The sequence below is a fragment of the Coregonus lavaretus genome, assembly GCF_964263955.1.
Source record: "Coregonus lavaretus genome assembly, chromosome: 17".
NCBI lineage: Eukaryota > Metazoa > Chordata > Actinopteri > Salmoniformes > Salmonidae > Coregonus > Coregonus lavaretus.
Window position 1 is genome coordinate 1,283,391 of NC_140004.1, and position 16,460 is coordinate 1,299,850.

General features: G+C 40.8%; 1 protein-coding gene across 1 annotated transcript in view; it reads right to left on the reverse strand.

The window, feature by feature from the left end:
• Window positions 1–11,411: 11,411 nt before the first annotated feature.
• LOC311144952 (bromodomain-containing protein 3-like) overlaps window positions 11,412–16,460 on the reverse strand; it is a 36,842-nt gene continuing 31,793 nt past the window's right edge. Inside the window, exon 12 of the mRNA XM_084181141.1 lies at window positions 11,412–11,620. Coding sequence (XP_084037267.1) covers window positions 11,502–11,620 — 119 coding nt within the window. The 3' untranslated portion in view covers window positions 11,412–11,501. The remainder of the gene's footprint in view (window positions 11,621–16,460) is intronic.

A 16,460-nucleotide genomic window follows, 5' to 3' on the forward strand; every position in this document is an offset into this window, starting at 1 on the left:
GCCAAGTCCTTGTCAAATTGTCACAACATGAAATATGCTAGGCACACAAAATATCCTCTATGGGAAGGTACGTTTTGTGAATAGAACAGTACTAGCCTTAATTTGACTTGATCCGTTGCAGCACACTCTGTCGCGTTATGCACTCGTCAGCACCTCCTCTCTCTCTCTGTCTCCTCCTTATCGTCTCTCATATCACAGAAGAACAAAGAACAGACAAGAATTTCGTATTTTATGCACTCACTGGGTTATTTCAACCATGCAATACTCCTCTGTTCACATTCACTCTAAGAAATAAGCAAACAGCTTAACTCAGGAATAGTATAAATAGCTCAATAACATTTTATTTTATTTATTTATTTAATTATTTTTTATTTTTAATCCGTCAACATATCTCTCATTTATCAATTCAATAGATCTCAATCAAATAGTTTCATCGTTAAGCAACAGCCGATTTAACAAACAGAACACTCCATTCGTGTTTAAGTCTCCCCCTTCTTCTCTGTCTGCTCTGAGTCTGCGTCTCCCAGCAGCTCAGCGCAGGCAGAGGAGTGGCATATTTGCTCTACGTAACTCTAAACTCATAAAATCCCACGCATGCGTAGTTCATTCACCAATGCGATTTCAGAGTGAGAAGAGCCCTCCGTTATTTCCCCCCATAGACAAACAGTAACACTTAACAGAGCTCACAAACCAACACAAAACATAGAACACAAATCCTACTCCTATAAGTCGAGCGGTAACTTGCAACCGAATATATCTACCACAATCTCCAGTTCCCAGAACTGACCTCAAAAACCAACCTAGTGACTTTTCAGGATTTTCGGCCCATCCTAATGATCGCCTCGTTTGAGGGCTTGCCATAGATTCGCGATGTCCTAATTTGTGTACATTTTCCCTTAGTTCCTGTCCTTTCCTTCCTTCATTATTTTTCTGAATTTTATTCAAGCAAAATATCCCTGTGTCCAGTATTATCAATCCTATAGACACTCCCCCCTGTTTGCGTTGTTACCAGCGCAAACAAATTTAGAAATGTAGAACGGACTCTTATCCCACAGCAAATAACAGCAAAGCACACACGCAAGTTCTTAACGGTGCATTCATTCAACGCACACACACACAGACACACGAACTGACCAGTGCCCAAAGTGGTGAGAAAACTCACCCTTATCTGCCGGACTCTGGAGCTAGAGTCAGCTCGGCGCCCATGAATGGAACGCTGAGAAAAGACACAACACGACCCAAATACCTCATCGCCATTAATGTAGCTTCCCAGGGTGGGCATCCTCGTCGCCATTAATGTAGTGTCAAGAAAACGATGCTGAGATGCTGTGAGAACAAAGAGTCCGCTGACACTGTACTTTGATTATAGAGGTTTATTATATCAAAGGATTTCAGCGTCAATTTACAGACATCTGCAGACATCTGGAGAATAACCGGCTCCAATCTCTAATATGTTATTCTCCCCTCCTTTGTCTCAAACCATATTATATATATCCTATGTAACCTGATATGGGTGTTTTCCCCTACAGACCAATCCCAGGACTCCACCTAGCAGACTTCCTCTGTTTTAGGGTGCCCCTATAGAACTACTCTCCAGATGCTCCCTTAAGCTGAGTCAACATCCTCTAAGACCATTTGCAACCGTCAGCAAAGTCATAAATTGTTCAGATACCACAAGTGTATGTTGTGTAGTAAGCTGTTAGTAGCCCATGTGCCTCACCCTAATATTTGCTCCCTTTCCCCCTCAGAACTTAGCCTACTGTTCTGACTTGGTGGTGCACATGTAGCCTATAGCCTGTTTTAGAGAAATGTCATCATCGAATATTGTAAGAGCTTTCTTTGTCTTCTTATATGCCCCCTTTATTTATCCTACGGTTCTGACTTGGTGTACAGGGAGAATACTGCAAGAATGGCCCATTTTCTGAATTCTGTCGCTGTACATTTCAAAAGTGCTGAACAAATAGTTATATTGACTACGTCCATATTAGCTCGCTCATTGATGTCTTCATCGAAATTACGGATTGCCTCTTATCTGCTCATCATACCCTTATGCCATAGTTTGGACATCTCAATTGTTATAGGCCTATTGCTTATATTGGTCTCTCTCATTTGTATCGTATTCATCATTTTAGGCAATGTTGGAATGATTTCATTGTTTTGCTTGCTTTGTGTATTATAATTAGCTCATGTGCTTTTCTTGAGGAGGAGGAGGTCCTATATAATGTTGTTGGGTCTGTAACCATGTTTGCCAGTGACAGTCTCTTCCCATTCAAATATTTATTTTAAACAAAAAGTTCAGTAATAGACCCATGTAATTCCAGTTGATATCACAAGAGTTGTTTTGTTTGCACAGTGCGTCTGTATATTGTATATAAAAGTGGATCCTCATGATTGTATTTTCCTTCCTTTTTAGACCACATGGGCCTAATAAAATACTTCAAATTGTAGGCTAACCGAGTCTCTCTCTCTCTCTCTCTCTCTCTCTCTCTCTGTGGTGACTTAAAGAAGAGTAAAGTTAAGGCCTCAACATCTTGCTGAATTTGTCTGAGCTAACATCTATCTAAATTTCGGTCGGTGTCCATTTTAAAAGTGCTGAACGAATAGGCCTACCTCGTCGCAGCTCCTTTGCTTGCACTTGCTTATACTTAGAGCTAAGTGTTAAGGATATAAGAATAAACATGATGAATTTACTGAACATAAATGTAATAATGTTTGTGTATGGTTCAAAAGTAAAAACTCATTTTGGCATTTGTTATTATTGAAGGAGAATGAAGTTCTTATCGACTTACACAAGTCCACAAGGAGTCAGCAGTAACCACATTTGTTTAAGCAAGTCAGCCATATCAGCTATGGTTTTTAAAAAGGCAGTAAATGAGGCTGAATGAACTGTTTCGCTGCCACACAAGGCTCCACTGATAGCCAGGTGTAGCGGTGGTAAGGATTCACTCCATGGTGCTGAAAGGAAAGCTCTGCTGTTGGGACAGCTTTATGTAGGCCCTAACAGTTTGTGGGCACCGTTTGTCACCATTATAGTGCAATTAATTTATGTTTAGTGTTGTGTAGTGGCTTTACTGGCATGCATCAACCCCAAAAAATGATGAGTTTGACACACCAAGATTTACATACTAAAATCGGCACTGCATGCAGGCCCTTCATGTATAGCAAGGGGGGGGCAAAGTACGGCCCGCGGGCTGTTTCCGGCCCGTCGGGCACTTCAATCCGGCCCGCGAGACATTTTTTAAATGTATTAAATATTATTATATTTGAGTTACGATCTTTGGCCTAAAATGACCCATTCCATGATATACAAACAACCTCCAATAGATGGCGCTGTAGCCTGGCAGCACGCTCTGTATTTGGGCCTACAGTCAGATTCAGAATGTACTCAGTCATCATAGCCACTTCATTGCTTGACGGCTTTTGACGTGAAAAATGAGTGCTGCAAAAATGAGAAAAGTGGACTCTGAATGTCGTGTGTTTAAAGAAGAATGGACAGCAAAATACTTTTTTACATTAATTGGACACAAGGCGGTGTGTTTGATATGCCAAGAAGGTGTTGCCGTTTTATAGGAATATAATCTCAATCGTCATTTTTCAAGCAAGCATGCTAACTACGCTAGCAATCTGTCCTCTCAGGAAAAGGCAAGGAAGGCCTCAAAACTTGCCACAAACTTAAAAGCCCAACAAAATACATTTACTAAACGGTGCCTACTTAAGAATCTGTAACTAAGGCAAGCTAAGTAGCAGCACATAAAATCGCAAAGCATAGCAAGCCTTTTGCTGAAGGGGAGTTTGTGAAAGAGTGTATGGTGGAGACTGCTGGTATACTTTGTCCTGAGAGTAAAAGCCAATTCGAGAATGCAGAACCATCACCAGGCGTGTGGAAGCGATATGTGAGGAGCTAATCTCAGAGTTGAAGAAAAAAGCAGATGCTTCAATCTTTTTTCTATAGCACTGGAGGAGAGAACTGACATCAGAGACACCGCTCAACTTTTAATTTTTGTCAGAGGAATAAATGAGAACTTTGAAATAACAGAGGAACGTCTTGCGATGGAATCAATGATGGGAACAACCAGGGGCTCTGATTTATATGACAGGGTGTCTGCCTGCTTGGAAAAAATTGAATCTACCGCGGAGCAAACTGACAATTGGATGGATCACCAAATCCACATATGTGTGTGAACAAACGTTCTCAGTCATGAATTACAACAAATCCCATCACAGGTCAAATTTAGAAAATGACCACTTGTCAGCTGTTCTGAGAATCTCTACATCAAAGATGACACTAGACTTTGATGCCCTTGCCAAGAGAGGTGACCAGACCCATTGTTCACATTAAGACTCAAATAACCGTGACTGGGGTAGGCAGGGATTATTCTTTTTCATGGTGATGGTTATGCAGTGAGAATTATCCAGCAATGCACTTGGATACAGGTAATAACTAATCAGTCAGATTTGGGCTGAGGTGATTGGATAACTGTGAATATGGCTCACAATGGAGATGAAAATTGTTCCTTAATATGCTTTCAAAAACAGACCATTCCAAATTAAAACGGATGCTCTTACCATATGTTTTACTAAAATTTTTGAATGTTTTTTTTTTTAAACATCTGCTGTTACATTTTGCATGTCTCCAGTCATATAATATGGACTCAGCAAAAAATGAAACATCCTCTCACTTTCAACTGCGTTTATTTTCAGCAAACTTAACATGTGTAAATATTTGTATGAACATAAGATTCAACAACTGAGACATAAACTGAACAAGTTCCACAGACATGACTAACAGACATTGAATAATGTGTCCCTGAACAAAGGGGGGGGGGGGGGGGGGGGGGTCAAAATCAAAAGTAACAGTCAGTATCTGGTGTGGCCACCAGCTGCATTAAGTACTGCAGTGCATCTCCTCCTCATGGACTGCACCAGTTTTGCCAGTTCTTGCTGTGAGATGTTACCCCAATCTTCCACCAAGGCACATGCAAGTTTCCGGACATTTCTGGGGGGAATGGCCCTATCCCACACCCTCCGATCCAAGAGGTCCCAGACGTGCTCAATGGGATTGAAATCCGGGCTCTTCGCTGGCCAAGGCAGAACACTGACATTCCTGTCTTGCAGGAAATAACGCACAGAACGAGCAGTATGGCTGGTGGCATTGTCATGCTGGAGGGTCATGTCAGGATAAGCCTGCAGGAAGGGTACCACATGAGGGAGGAGGATTGAAATAGCCTGCAATGACAACAAGCTCAGTCCCGATGATGCTGTGACACACCGCCCCAGACCATGACGGACCCTCCACCTCCAAATCGATCCCGCTCCAGAGTACAAGCCTCGGTGTAACGCTCATTCCTTCGACGATAAACGCGAATCCGACCATCACCCCTGGTGAGACAAAACCGCGACTCGTCAGTGAATAGCACTTTTTGCCAGTCCTGTCTGGTCCAGCGATGGTGGGTTTGTGCCCATAGGCGACGTTGTTGCCGGTGATGTCTGGTGAGGACCTGCCTTACAACAGGCCTACAAGCCCTCAGTCCAGCCTCTCTCAGCCTATTGCGGACAGTCTGAGCACTGATGGAAGGATTGTGCATTCCTGGTGTAACTCGGGCAGTTGTTGTTGCCATCCTGTACCTGTCCCGCAGGTGTGATGTTCGGATGTACCGATCCTATGCAGGTGTTGTTACACATGGTCTGCCACTGCGAGGACGATCAGCTGTCCGTCCTGTCTCCCTATAGCGCTGTCTTAGGCATCTCACAGTACGGACATTGCCATTTATTGCCCTGGCCACATCTGCAGTCCTCATGCCTCCTTGCAACATGCCTAAGGCACGTTCACGCAGATGAGCAGGGACGCTGGGCATCTTTCTTTTGGTGTTTTGGTGCCAAGAGTGTGCAAAGCTGTCATCAAGGCAAAGGGTGGCTATTTGAAGAATCTCAAATATAAAATATATTTTGATTTGTTTAACACTTTTTTAGTTACTACATGATTCCATATGTATTATTTTATAGTTTTGATGTCTTCACTATTATTCTACAATGTAAAAAATAGTAAAAATAAAGAAAAACCCTTGAATGAGTAGGTGTGTCCAAACTTTTGACTGGTAGCATACATTTATGGATTTTTTAAAGGTATTGTTTCTCTTTATTCAACCCGCCCGTCACCCACCCGCCCTTCAGCCACACAACTGGCCTATTTAATTACCCTAAACCCCTCCACCCCGCGGGCATAACAGCGGGGACTGCGGGTTATGAGTCAACCCGCACATAACTAGAAAATGAATTGTCTGAAATTTCATTCGTGGTCTTATGCAGCAATCTATTGGAAATATTTTGCAGTACCTTAAGCAATGTGTTGATCAGACCATGAAAACTTTTCTAAAGCCAAGGTCACTGAATAAGTGTATAGTAATCCTTACTGAAGTACTAATTACTCAGAATTGCAAAATATAAAATATTTGTTAGTTAATTGTATCACTTACAACCATAAAATAGCAATTTACAGCATAAAAAATGAACAATGCAAATAATGGTCCAAATATACCCATAAACCAAAAACATCATACATTGTTGATTATTTAAAAAAACTTTCTTAAGATGGATAAAATTATCTGCCAAAGTAACACCACCTTAAAGCGCCAATCAGCAGTTGAATCAATAACAAAGTGGTCTCCCGCCACGGTTTTGGTAAAAAGCTTGGATGGGGCTGGAGAAATGTAACCACTAAAATGTATAGACAGAGTTATGGATTCAAGGACTGACCATCCAATGGTTTAAAAATGATAGTTTTAACAATTATTTGAGGCTTTACAGTATTTGTTTACATTCACTTTGTTTACAAACATTGGAGTTAAACAAGCTTGTGTTTTGGGTTCTGATAGGGAATGACAGTTGAACTAAGCTCATGAGGCATTTATAAGTTATATTTTTCAAGGTCAGCATCCTGGAGTCACCTCTTCACTGTTGACGTTGAGACTGGTGTTTTGCGGGTACTATTTAATGAAGCTGCCAGTTGAGGACCTGTGAGGCGCCTGTTCCTCAAACTAGACACTCTAATGTATTTGTCCTCTTGCTCAGTTGTACACCGGGGCCTCCCACTCCTCTTTCTATTCTGGTTAGAGCCCGTTTGCGCTGTTCTGTGAAGGGAGTAGTACACAGAGTTGTACGAGATATTCAGTTTCTTGGCAATTTCTCGCATGGAATAGCCTTCATTTCTCAGAACAAGAATAGACTGACGAGTTTCAGAAGAAAGTTATTTGTTTCTGGCCATTTTGAGCCTGTAATCGAACCCACAATTGCTGATGCTCCAGATACTCAACTAGTCTCAAGAAGGCCAGTTTTATTGCTTCTTTAATCAGTACAACAGTTTTCAGCTGTGCTAACATGATTGAAAAAGGGTTTTCTAATGATCAATTAGCCTTTTAAAATGATAAAGTTAGCAAACACAACGCGCTATTGGAACACAAGACTGATGGGCCTCTGTACGCCTATGTAGATATTCCATAAAGAAATCAGCGGTTTCGAGCTACAATAGCCATTTACAACATTAACAATGTCTACACTGTATTTCTGATCAATTTGATGTTCTTTTAATGGAAAGAAATTGCTTTTCTTTCGAAAACAAGGACATTTCTAAGTGACCCCAAACTTTTGAGCGGTAGTGTACATACAGTATATACAGTGAGGGAAAAAAGTATTTGACCCCCTCTCAATCAGAAAGATTTCTGGCTCCCAGGTGTCTTTTATTCAGGTAACGAGCTGAGATTAGGAGCACACTCTTAAAGGGAGTGCTCCTAATCTCAGCTTGTTACCTGTATAAAAGATACCTGTCCACAGAAGCAATCAATCAATCAGATTCCAAACTCTCCACCATGGCCAAGACCAAAGAGCTCTCCAAGGATGTCAGGGACAAGATTGTAGACCTACACAAGGCTGGAATGGGCTACAAGACCATCGCCAAGCAGCTTGGTGAGAAGGTGACAACAGTTGGTGCGATTATTCGCAAATGGAAGAAACACAAAATAACTGTCAATCTCCTTCGGCCTGGGGCTCCATGCAAGATCTCACCTCGTGGAGTTGAAATGATCATGAGAATGGTGAGGAATCAGCCCAGAACTACACGGGAGGATCTTGTCAATGATCTCAAGGCAGCTGGGACCATAGTCACCAAGAAAACAATTGGTAACACACTACGCCGTGAAGGACTGAAATCCTGCAGCGCCCGCAAGGTCCCCCTGCTCAAGAAAGCACATATAAAGGCCCGTCTGAAGATTGTCAATGAACATCTGAATGATTCAGAGGAGAACTGGGTGAAAGTGTTGTGGTCAGATGAGACCAAAATCGAGCTCTTTGGCATCAACTCAACTCACCGTGTTTGGAGGAGGAGGAATGCTGCCACCGTGTTTGGAGGAGGAATGCTGCTCTACTAGCTCAGCTGGTAGAGCACGGCGCTTGTAACGCCAAGGTAGTGGGTTCGATCCCCGGGACCACCCATACACAAAAATGTATGCACGCATGACTGTAAGTCGCTTTGGATAAAAGCGTCTGCTAAATGGCATATTATTATTTATTATTATCCCCACCGTCAAACATGGAGGTGGAAACATTATGCTTTGGGGGTGTTTTTCTGCTAAGGGGACAGGAAAACTTTGCCGCATCAGAGGGACGATGGACGGGGCAATGTACCGTCAAATCTTGGGTGAGAACCTCCTTCCCTCAGCCAGGGCATTGAAAATGGGTCGTGGATGGGTATTCCAGCATGACAATGACCCAAAACACACGGCCAAGGCAACAAAGGAGTGGCTCAAGAAGAAGCACTTTAAGGTCCTGGAGTGGCCTAGCCAGTCTCCAGACCTTAATCCCATAGAAAATCTGTGGAGGGAGCTGAAGGTTCGAGTTGCCAAACGTCAGGCTCGAAACCTTAATGACTTGGAGAAGATCTGCAAAGAGGAGTGGGACAAAATCCCTCCTGAGATGTGTGCAAACCTGGTGGCCAACTACAAGAAACGTCTGACCTCTGTGATTGCCAACAAGGGTTTTGCCACCAAGTACTAAGTCATGTTTTGCAGAGGGGTCAAATACTTATTTCCCTCATTAAAATGCAAATCAATTTATAACATTTTTGACATGAGTTTTTCTGGATTTATTTGTTGTTAGTCTGTCTCTCACTGTTCAAATAAACCTACCATTAAAAGTATAGACTGATCATGTCTTTGTCAGTGGGCAAACGTACAAAATCACCAGGGGATCAAATACTTTTTTCCCTCACTGTATTGGGGCATGGCAGTATAAGCTCAGGCCTATGTATATTTTATCTTGATTTTTTGCATTTAAATGCAGTATTATTGTAAGTAAACTGACAAACTGCAGTATTGTCAATATGTGTGCTTGTCTCACATTTACAAAAAATAAACAAACCGTTCCAACAGCAAGTAAAGGTTGATTATGTGTACTGTCATGTGGAATAGAAGTGTGCTTTTTCAATTAAATGTCTGTCTACTACTATAAGTTCTGACTTACCACAAACCTTTGACATAGCTATGCCCCTGCCAGTTATTGGCCTAAACAGCTGTGATGTGGATGGGATACAAAGGAGCTCACAATCATGTATGTTTATGTGGTTTATTTATGAAAACAAAGGAACTCAGAAAATAAGGTATCCCATGTAAATAATTACATCAAATATTAACTTTTTGTTTGCCCTGCATCCCTATGTAATTTCACCCTTAAACAACCCTAAAACTACAACATTCATCTTTAGTTCTCAAAGATTGATGTCTACAGAAGTTACTATTCAGTGCTAAAAAATATTTCAGAAAGTTACAGCAGGAGTGCATGCAAATACATAAAATTATTTTATTAAAATATAAAAATTATCTATTGTATGTTGACCAAGAACTAAAATGAACAAATAAGTGAATATGGTGAAAACAATTATTTATATACTCAAGTCTCAACTCGTATGACATCCCTCAGGCAAACCCAGCTATATTTTTTATGTAAGAGGCTGTCTGAATCTGTATAATGAGGTTAATGGGAATATAGCAGATAAAGTTTAAAACATCATCACTACTAACAACTAACCAAATGATCTCAGCTTCGTGAACTGCAGTTGTAAATTATCTCATATTGATAGAAAATACACTTACCACCTCATAAATGACAGATACATAATTGTGAAAATCCAGTCACAATAGGTGTATTGTAAAAGGTAAACAAGAAGCAGTTTGAATTCATGATTCTGAATTTGGAAGGAAGACTAGATTGTGTATTATGACACATCTACCAAGTTTCGTTTACAGAGGTGTTTGTAATGCTCAAATATTAACAAAATTACAATTATATGATTATTTACTTTTAGATTCAAATGTTCTGTCTTGAGTAAGTTTTTGTACACGTGGCAATTAGTCGTTTACACAGAGGAGACGGAGAGCCCATTGCTCTCCACTCTTAAAAGAAACAGGCTATACTGTAAGTGTTAATTCACCTACATATGGAATATAACCATGTTCAAATGAAAGACTAGCCCATACACAGACAAAGGAAAAAGTTATTACATTCAATAGTGAAAGTTGTCAGATATGGCACATGCCAAATATACAAACAGGCTGGGAAACAAACCACAAGAGTGTGTGATGTGTGTTACATCTTAGTAGGGGAGCATTTAACATTAACACTGGCATCAAAAAGTGAATTTGTATATGCCACCACATACTGGGGACAGAATATCAAATAGCAACTTTACTTTGCCACAAATGTGTAGATAAAACACTCAGTAAATACAAGTAGGGCCATGATTAAGTCAATGTACTCCTCAACCGCAGTCTAGTGTTAACCGTCAATTACATTGAACAGACCATTGAGACAACAGATTTACAAACACTGAATGGAGAATGGAAGATTGAGAACAAAAATAAACTGTTATCAATTCTCTGCTATAGATGATCGTTAAAACCATTTGTTTTACATTGTCAACGGAAATTAGATGTGATCATAAAAATAACAATTATCTTAATTTCTTAAATATAGCTCTATCCATAAAACCGAGAAAAACAAAGTAATAATGTGAGGTGGCAAAGGTCAAACTAGAGGCAACAGCCATCCCATGAAGAGAAAGACCATATTTGTTCCTTGAGACAATTTTATCCAAACCTAAATCAATCTGTGTTTCTTAACAGTTTACTACTTACATAGTCAAAAAAAAAAGAAAAAAAAAAAAAAGAACTAACACATGTTGTTCTGGTGATACCAGGCATTTCCCTTTGAGAGCCAGCAAAAACAAACCCTGACTATGTTCAGTCAGCTATATCTTCTTACACGTTTCCTACGTTCTTTCTTTAAAGGCATTTCTAAATACAAAACATTATCAATATCCTCAGTCATCGAACGTATTTTCATTATCTTATAAAAGTCATCCACGGGAAGAAAAAAGAGAGTAGACTACTAGCTAAAAAGGGGGGTAAATTAACTAAAGTGAGAGAGGGACTCAACGTATGGGGGTCTTTCTCTGATCAATCGGAGTCACTGCTTTCTGAACTGGAGCCACTGGAGCTGCTGCTGCCAGAGTCAGAGGAGCTGCTGCTGCCGCTCATTCGAGAGGCGCCCCCTGCTGGCGCTGAGCCTGCCTTCTCTGCATAGGAGAAGGAAGGGGGTAAGGGGAGGGTTAATACTGAGGCATACAGTCAAATCCAGACATATCAACTAGAGAAAACAGACAAACATCCTTTTCACAGACAGCATCAATGGACAATATATTATGCACAGCCCAAAGCGGCATAATTAGTAACAGGACACATTCACGCAATACTACTTCAATGGAGATGCAGTTATGGTAACATTGTTCAAAGACAAATGTTCAGAGAATGTTAGTAGTCGGCCAAAGCAACATCACACCCAGCCTCAAACAATAGGTTAGAATTGAGTATAAAGACACCCACACATATAGCAAACACTTTGAGAGGAGGTGCATAAAGCCTAATGCAAGAAACACAGACATTATGTCCCATTCCATGTTTATATTATTTCTATGGATTGTCTGTCAATCACTATGAGCATGTGCCATCATATAGCTACTGGACAGTGACAACTTGAGTAGGTCTATGCCACTTCTTGACATGAGGAGCTCCATGCCTTCGCTAGGTGGTGGGTAGGGTTATTAATCCTTGAAACTAGAAAAAACATCTTCTATATCACAAAGCAACAACAAAAACAGCCGTCAAGGCCTTAAGTTTTCACTGGCTAAACTAATCTAGCCCATTTTGGCTCCCATGTGAGCTCTGAAACGCTGGTATCTTTTTCAGGCAGTTTCTTAATGTGGTTCAGTTGTCTGCTCACGTCCTGTAGCCTCTTTTCTAACTATTTTTTTATTTTCCTGAACCAGTTCTTCCTTAGACTTGGCACTCTTTTTCCCAATGTGGGAGACAACGCCATGTAATAAGTTCCCACATGTTTACCTTGCTGATGTGGCAATAAGCTGCCTCTCTTTGTCCCCTCTAACGTGTCGTTTTTCTGTTTTGGTGGTGTTAACGAGTCCACTTGAAATTCAAATGGACCAAGACAATAGTTCCAGTTCAAGTCAGTTTGCTTTCTAGATTTAGGCTATATATATACACACTACTGGTCAAAAGTTTTAGAACACCCCCATTTTTCCAGTTTTTTAATTTTTATTTAAGCAGTTCTAGTCCAGTGAATAGCCTGAAATGGTACAAAGGTAAGTGGTAAACTACCAGAGAGAGAGAGAAAAAAGGCCCTTTTCAGGGAACAAGTAATGGGTTAACATTTCAATAAAAACAGGAAAAATTGAGGCGTTCTAAAACTTTTGACCGGTAGTGAGTGAGTGAGTGAGTGAGTGAGTGTGTATATATACACTGCTCAAAAAAATTAAGGGAACACTAAAATAACACATCCTAGATCTGAATGAATGAAATAATCTTATTAAATACTTTTTTCTTTACATAGTTGAATGTGCTGACAACAAAATCACACAAAAATTATCAATGGAAATCAAATTTATCAACCCATGGAGGTCTGGATTTGGAGTCACCCTCAAAATTAAAGTGGAAAACCATACTACAGGCTGATCCAACTTTGATGTAATGTCCTTAAAACAAGTCAAAATGAGGCTCAGTAGTGTGTGTGGCCTCGACGTGGCTGTATGACCTCCCTACAACGCCTGGGCATGCTCCTGATGAGGTGGCGGATGGTCTCCTGAGGGATCTCCTCCCAGACCTGGACTAAAGCATCCGCCAACTCCTGGACAGTCTGTGGTACAACGTGGCGTTAGTGGATGGAGCGAGACATGATGTCCCAGATGTGCTCAATTGGATTCAGGTCTGGGGAACGGGCGGGCCAGTCCATAGCATCAATGCCTTCCTCTAGCAGGAACTGCTGACACACTCCAGCCACATGAGGTCTAGCATTGTCTTGCATTAGGAGGAACCCAGGGCCAACCGCACCAGCATATGGTCTCACAAGGGGTCTGAGGATCTCATCTCGGTACCTAATGGCAGTCAGGCTACCTCTGGCGAGCACATGGAGGGCTGTGCGGCCCCCCAAAGAAATGCCACCCCACACCATGACTGACCCACCGCCAAACCGGTCATGCTGGAGGATGTTGCAGGCAGCAGAACGTTCTCCACGGCGTCTCCAGACTCTGTCACATGTGCTCAGTGTGAACCTGCTTTCATCTGTGAAGAGCACAGGGCGCCAGTGGCGAATTTGCCAATATTGGTGTTCTCTGGCAAATGCCAAACGTCCTGCACGGTGTTGGGCTGTAAGCATAACCCCCACCTGTGGACGTCGGGCCCTCATACCACCCTCATGGAGTCTGTTTCTGACCGTTTGAGCAGACACATGCACATTTGTGGCCTGCTGGAGGTCATTTTGCAGGGCTCTGGCAGTGCTCCTCCTGCTTCTCCTTGCACAAAGGCGGAGGTAGCAGTCCTGCTGCTGGGTTGTTGCCCTCCTACGGCCTCCTCCACGTCTCCTGATGTACTGGCCTGTCTCCTGGTAGCACCTCCAAGCTCTGGACACTACGCTGACAGACACAGCAAACCTTCTTGCCAGAGCTCGTATTGATGTGCCATCCTGGATGAGCTGCACTACCTGAGCTACTTGTGTGGGTCGAGACTCCGTCTCATGCTACCACTAGAGTGAAAGCACCGCCAGCATTCAAAAGTGACCAAAACATCAGCCAGGAAGCATAGGAACTGAGAAGTGGTCTGTGGTCACCACCTGCAAAACCAGTCCTTTATTGGGGGTGTCTTGCTAATTGCCTATAATTTCCACCTGTTGTCTATTCCATTTGCACAACAGCATGTGACATTTATTGTCAATCAGTGTTGCTTCCTAAGTGGACAGTTTGATTTCACAGAAGTGTGATTGACTTGGAGTTACATTGTGTTGTTTAAGTGTTCCCTTTATTTTTTTGAGCAGTATATATATATATATATATATATATATATATATATATATATATATATATATATATATATATATATATATATATATTTTTTTTTAAATATATATATATATTTTTAATATATATATATATTTTTAATATATATATATATTTTTAATATATATATATATTTTTAATATATATATATATATATATATATATATATATATATATTAGGGCTGTCAAATGATTAAAATTTTTAATCAAATTAATCAGAATTTTCAGTGGATTAATCATGATTAATCACTATTTGCAATTACACCTGAATCCTAACCATTTTTTTTCTGAAATGCATACGATGTCCCACTCACGTGCAACAGACAGGAACTGTTCTTTACAAGCCTCCGCAAAATGACGCTCCTCAGTTTTTAATATAGTCAGCGCAAAAGACTTCAGTTCCCACGTGTCACTGATTAAATGTGCAGTTACTCCGAGGTAATTGTTGTTACTCACTGATGTCCAATGGTCTCCTGTCAGGGCGATATGATTTACTTGAGCCAAGACCTCTTTCCTTTTTTCTTTTTCGTTTTCATAGAGCTCGTGGATTTTCTTCATAACTGTGGCTCTTGACGGTGGCTTATAGAATGAGTCTTGAGACGCCACTTGCAAAACATCAAGGAAACCTGAGTCTTCTACAATGCTAATGGGTCTACAATCCTTTGCAATCCATTTTGCTATTGTGTTGGTCAAATTATCTGAGGTTGATTTTGTTAATTGCCTGCAAACATTCAGCGTGGTCTGGCGCAAACCACTTGCTGAATCTGACGGCCCAGCAAACGCATGTTTGGCGTTGACATGGTACTTCAAGCTTGAACAGCTCCGGTGAAATTGAAACTCCTTCTTACAAATCTTGCAAATAACCTTGTACTTGTTAACTGTACCATCATCATTCTTTTTATATTTGAATCCGTCAATAGGCCCACTTTGCTCACCTTGCTCCATCTCGCCTCTAGCTCCCAACCACTTTCCTGACCTGAATAATTTGTCACACTGCGCATGCGTGAAATGCGTTAAAAAAATTGACGTAATTAACAGCAAACAACTAATTAACGTCGTTAACGCGCTATTTTTGACAGCCCTAATATATATATATATATATATATATATATATATATATATATATATATATATATATATATATATATATATATACAAACTTATACATACAAACAATAACTTACAGACACACAAACAATGACTACATCTCATCTTCCCAAACCCGCCTGCTCATGTAAATGATGTACATGTACAGCGCATTCGGAAAGTATTCAGACCCCTTCACTTTTTCCACATTTTGTTACGTTACAGCCTTATTCAAAAATTGATTTAGTTGTTTTAACCCCTCATTTTTACATTTACATTTTAGTCATTTAGCAGACGCTCTTATCCAGAGCGACTTACAGGAGCAATTAGGGTTAAGTGCCTTGCTCAAGGGCACATCGACAGATTTTTCACCTAGTCGGCTTGGGGATTAGAACCAGCGACCTTTCGGTTAATGGCACAACGCTCTTAACCACTAAGCTACATGCCGCCTAATCAATCTACACACAATACCCCATAATGACAAATCAAAAAAGGTTTTTAGAAATTTGTGCAAATGCGTGTGTGTGTGTATATATATATATATATATATATATATATATATACACACACATACACACACACACACACACACACATATATATATATACATATATATATACACATATATATATATATAAACTGAAATATCACATTTACATAAGTATTCAGACCCTTTACTCAGTACTTTGTTGAAGCACCTTTGGCAGTGATTACAGCCTCGAGTCTTCTTGGGTATGACACTACAAGCTTGGCACATCTGTATTTGGGGAGTTTCTCCCATTCTTCTCTGCAAATACTCTCAAGCTCTGTCAGGATGTATGGGGAGCTTCACTGCACAGCTATTTTCAGGTCTCTCCAGAGATGTTAGATCGTGTTCAAGTCCGGGCTCTGGCTGGGCCAGCGTTGTCTTGACAGTGTGCTTAGCCTC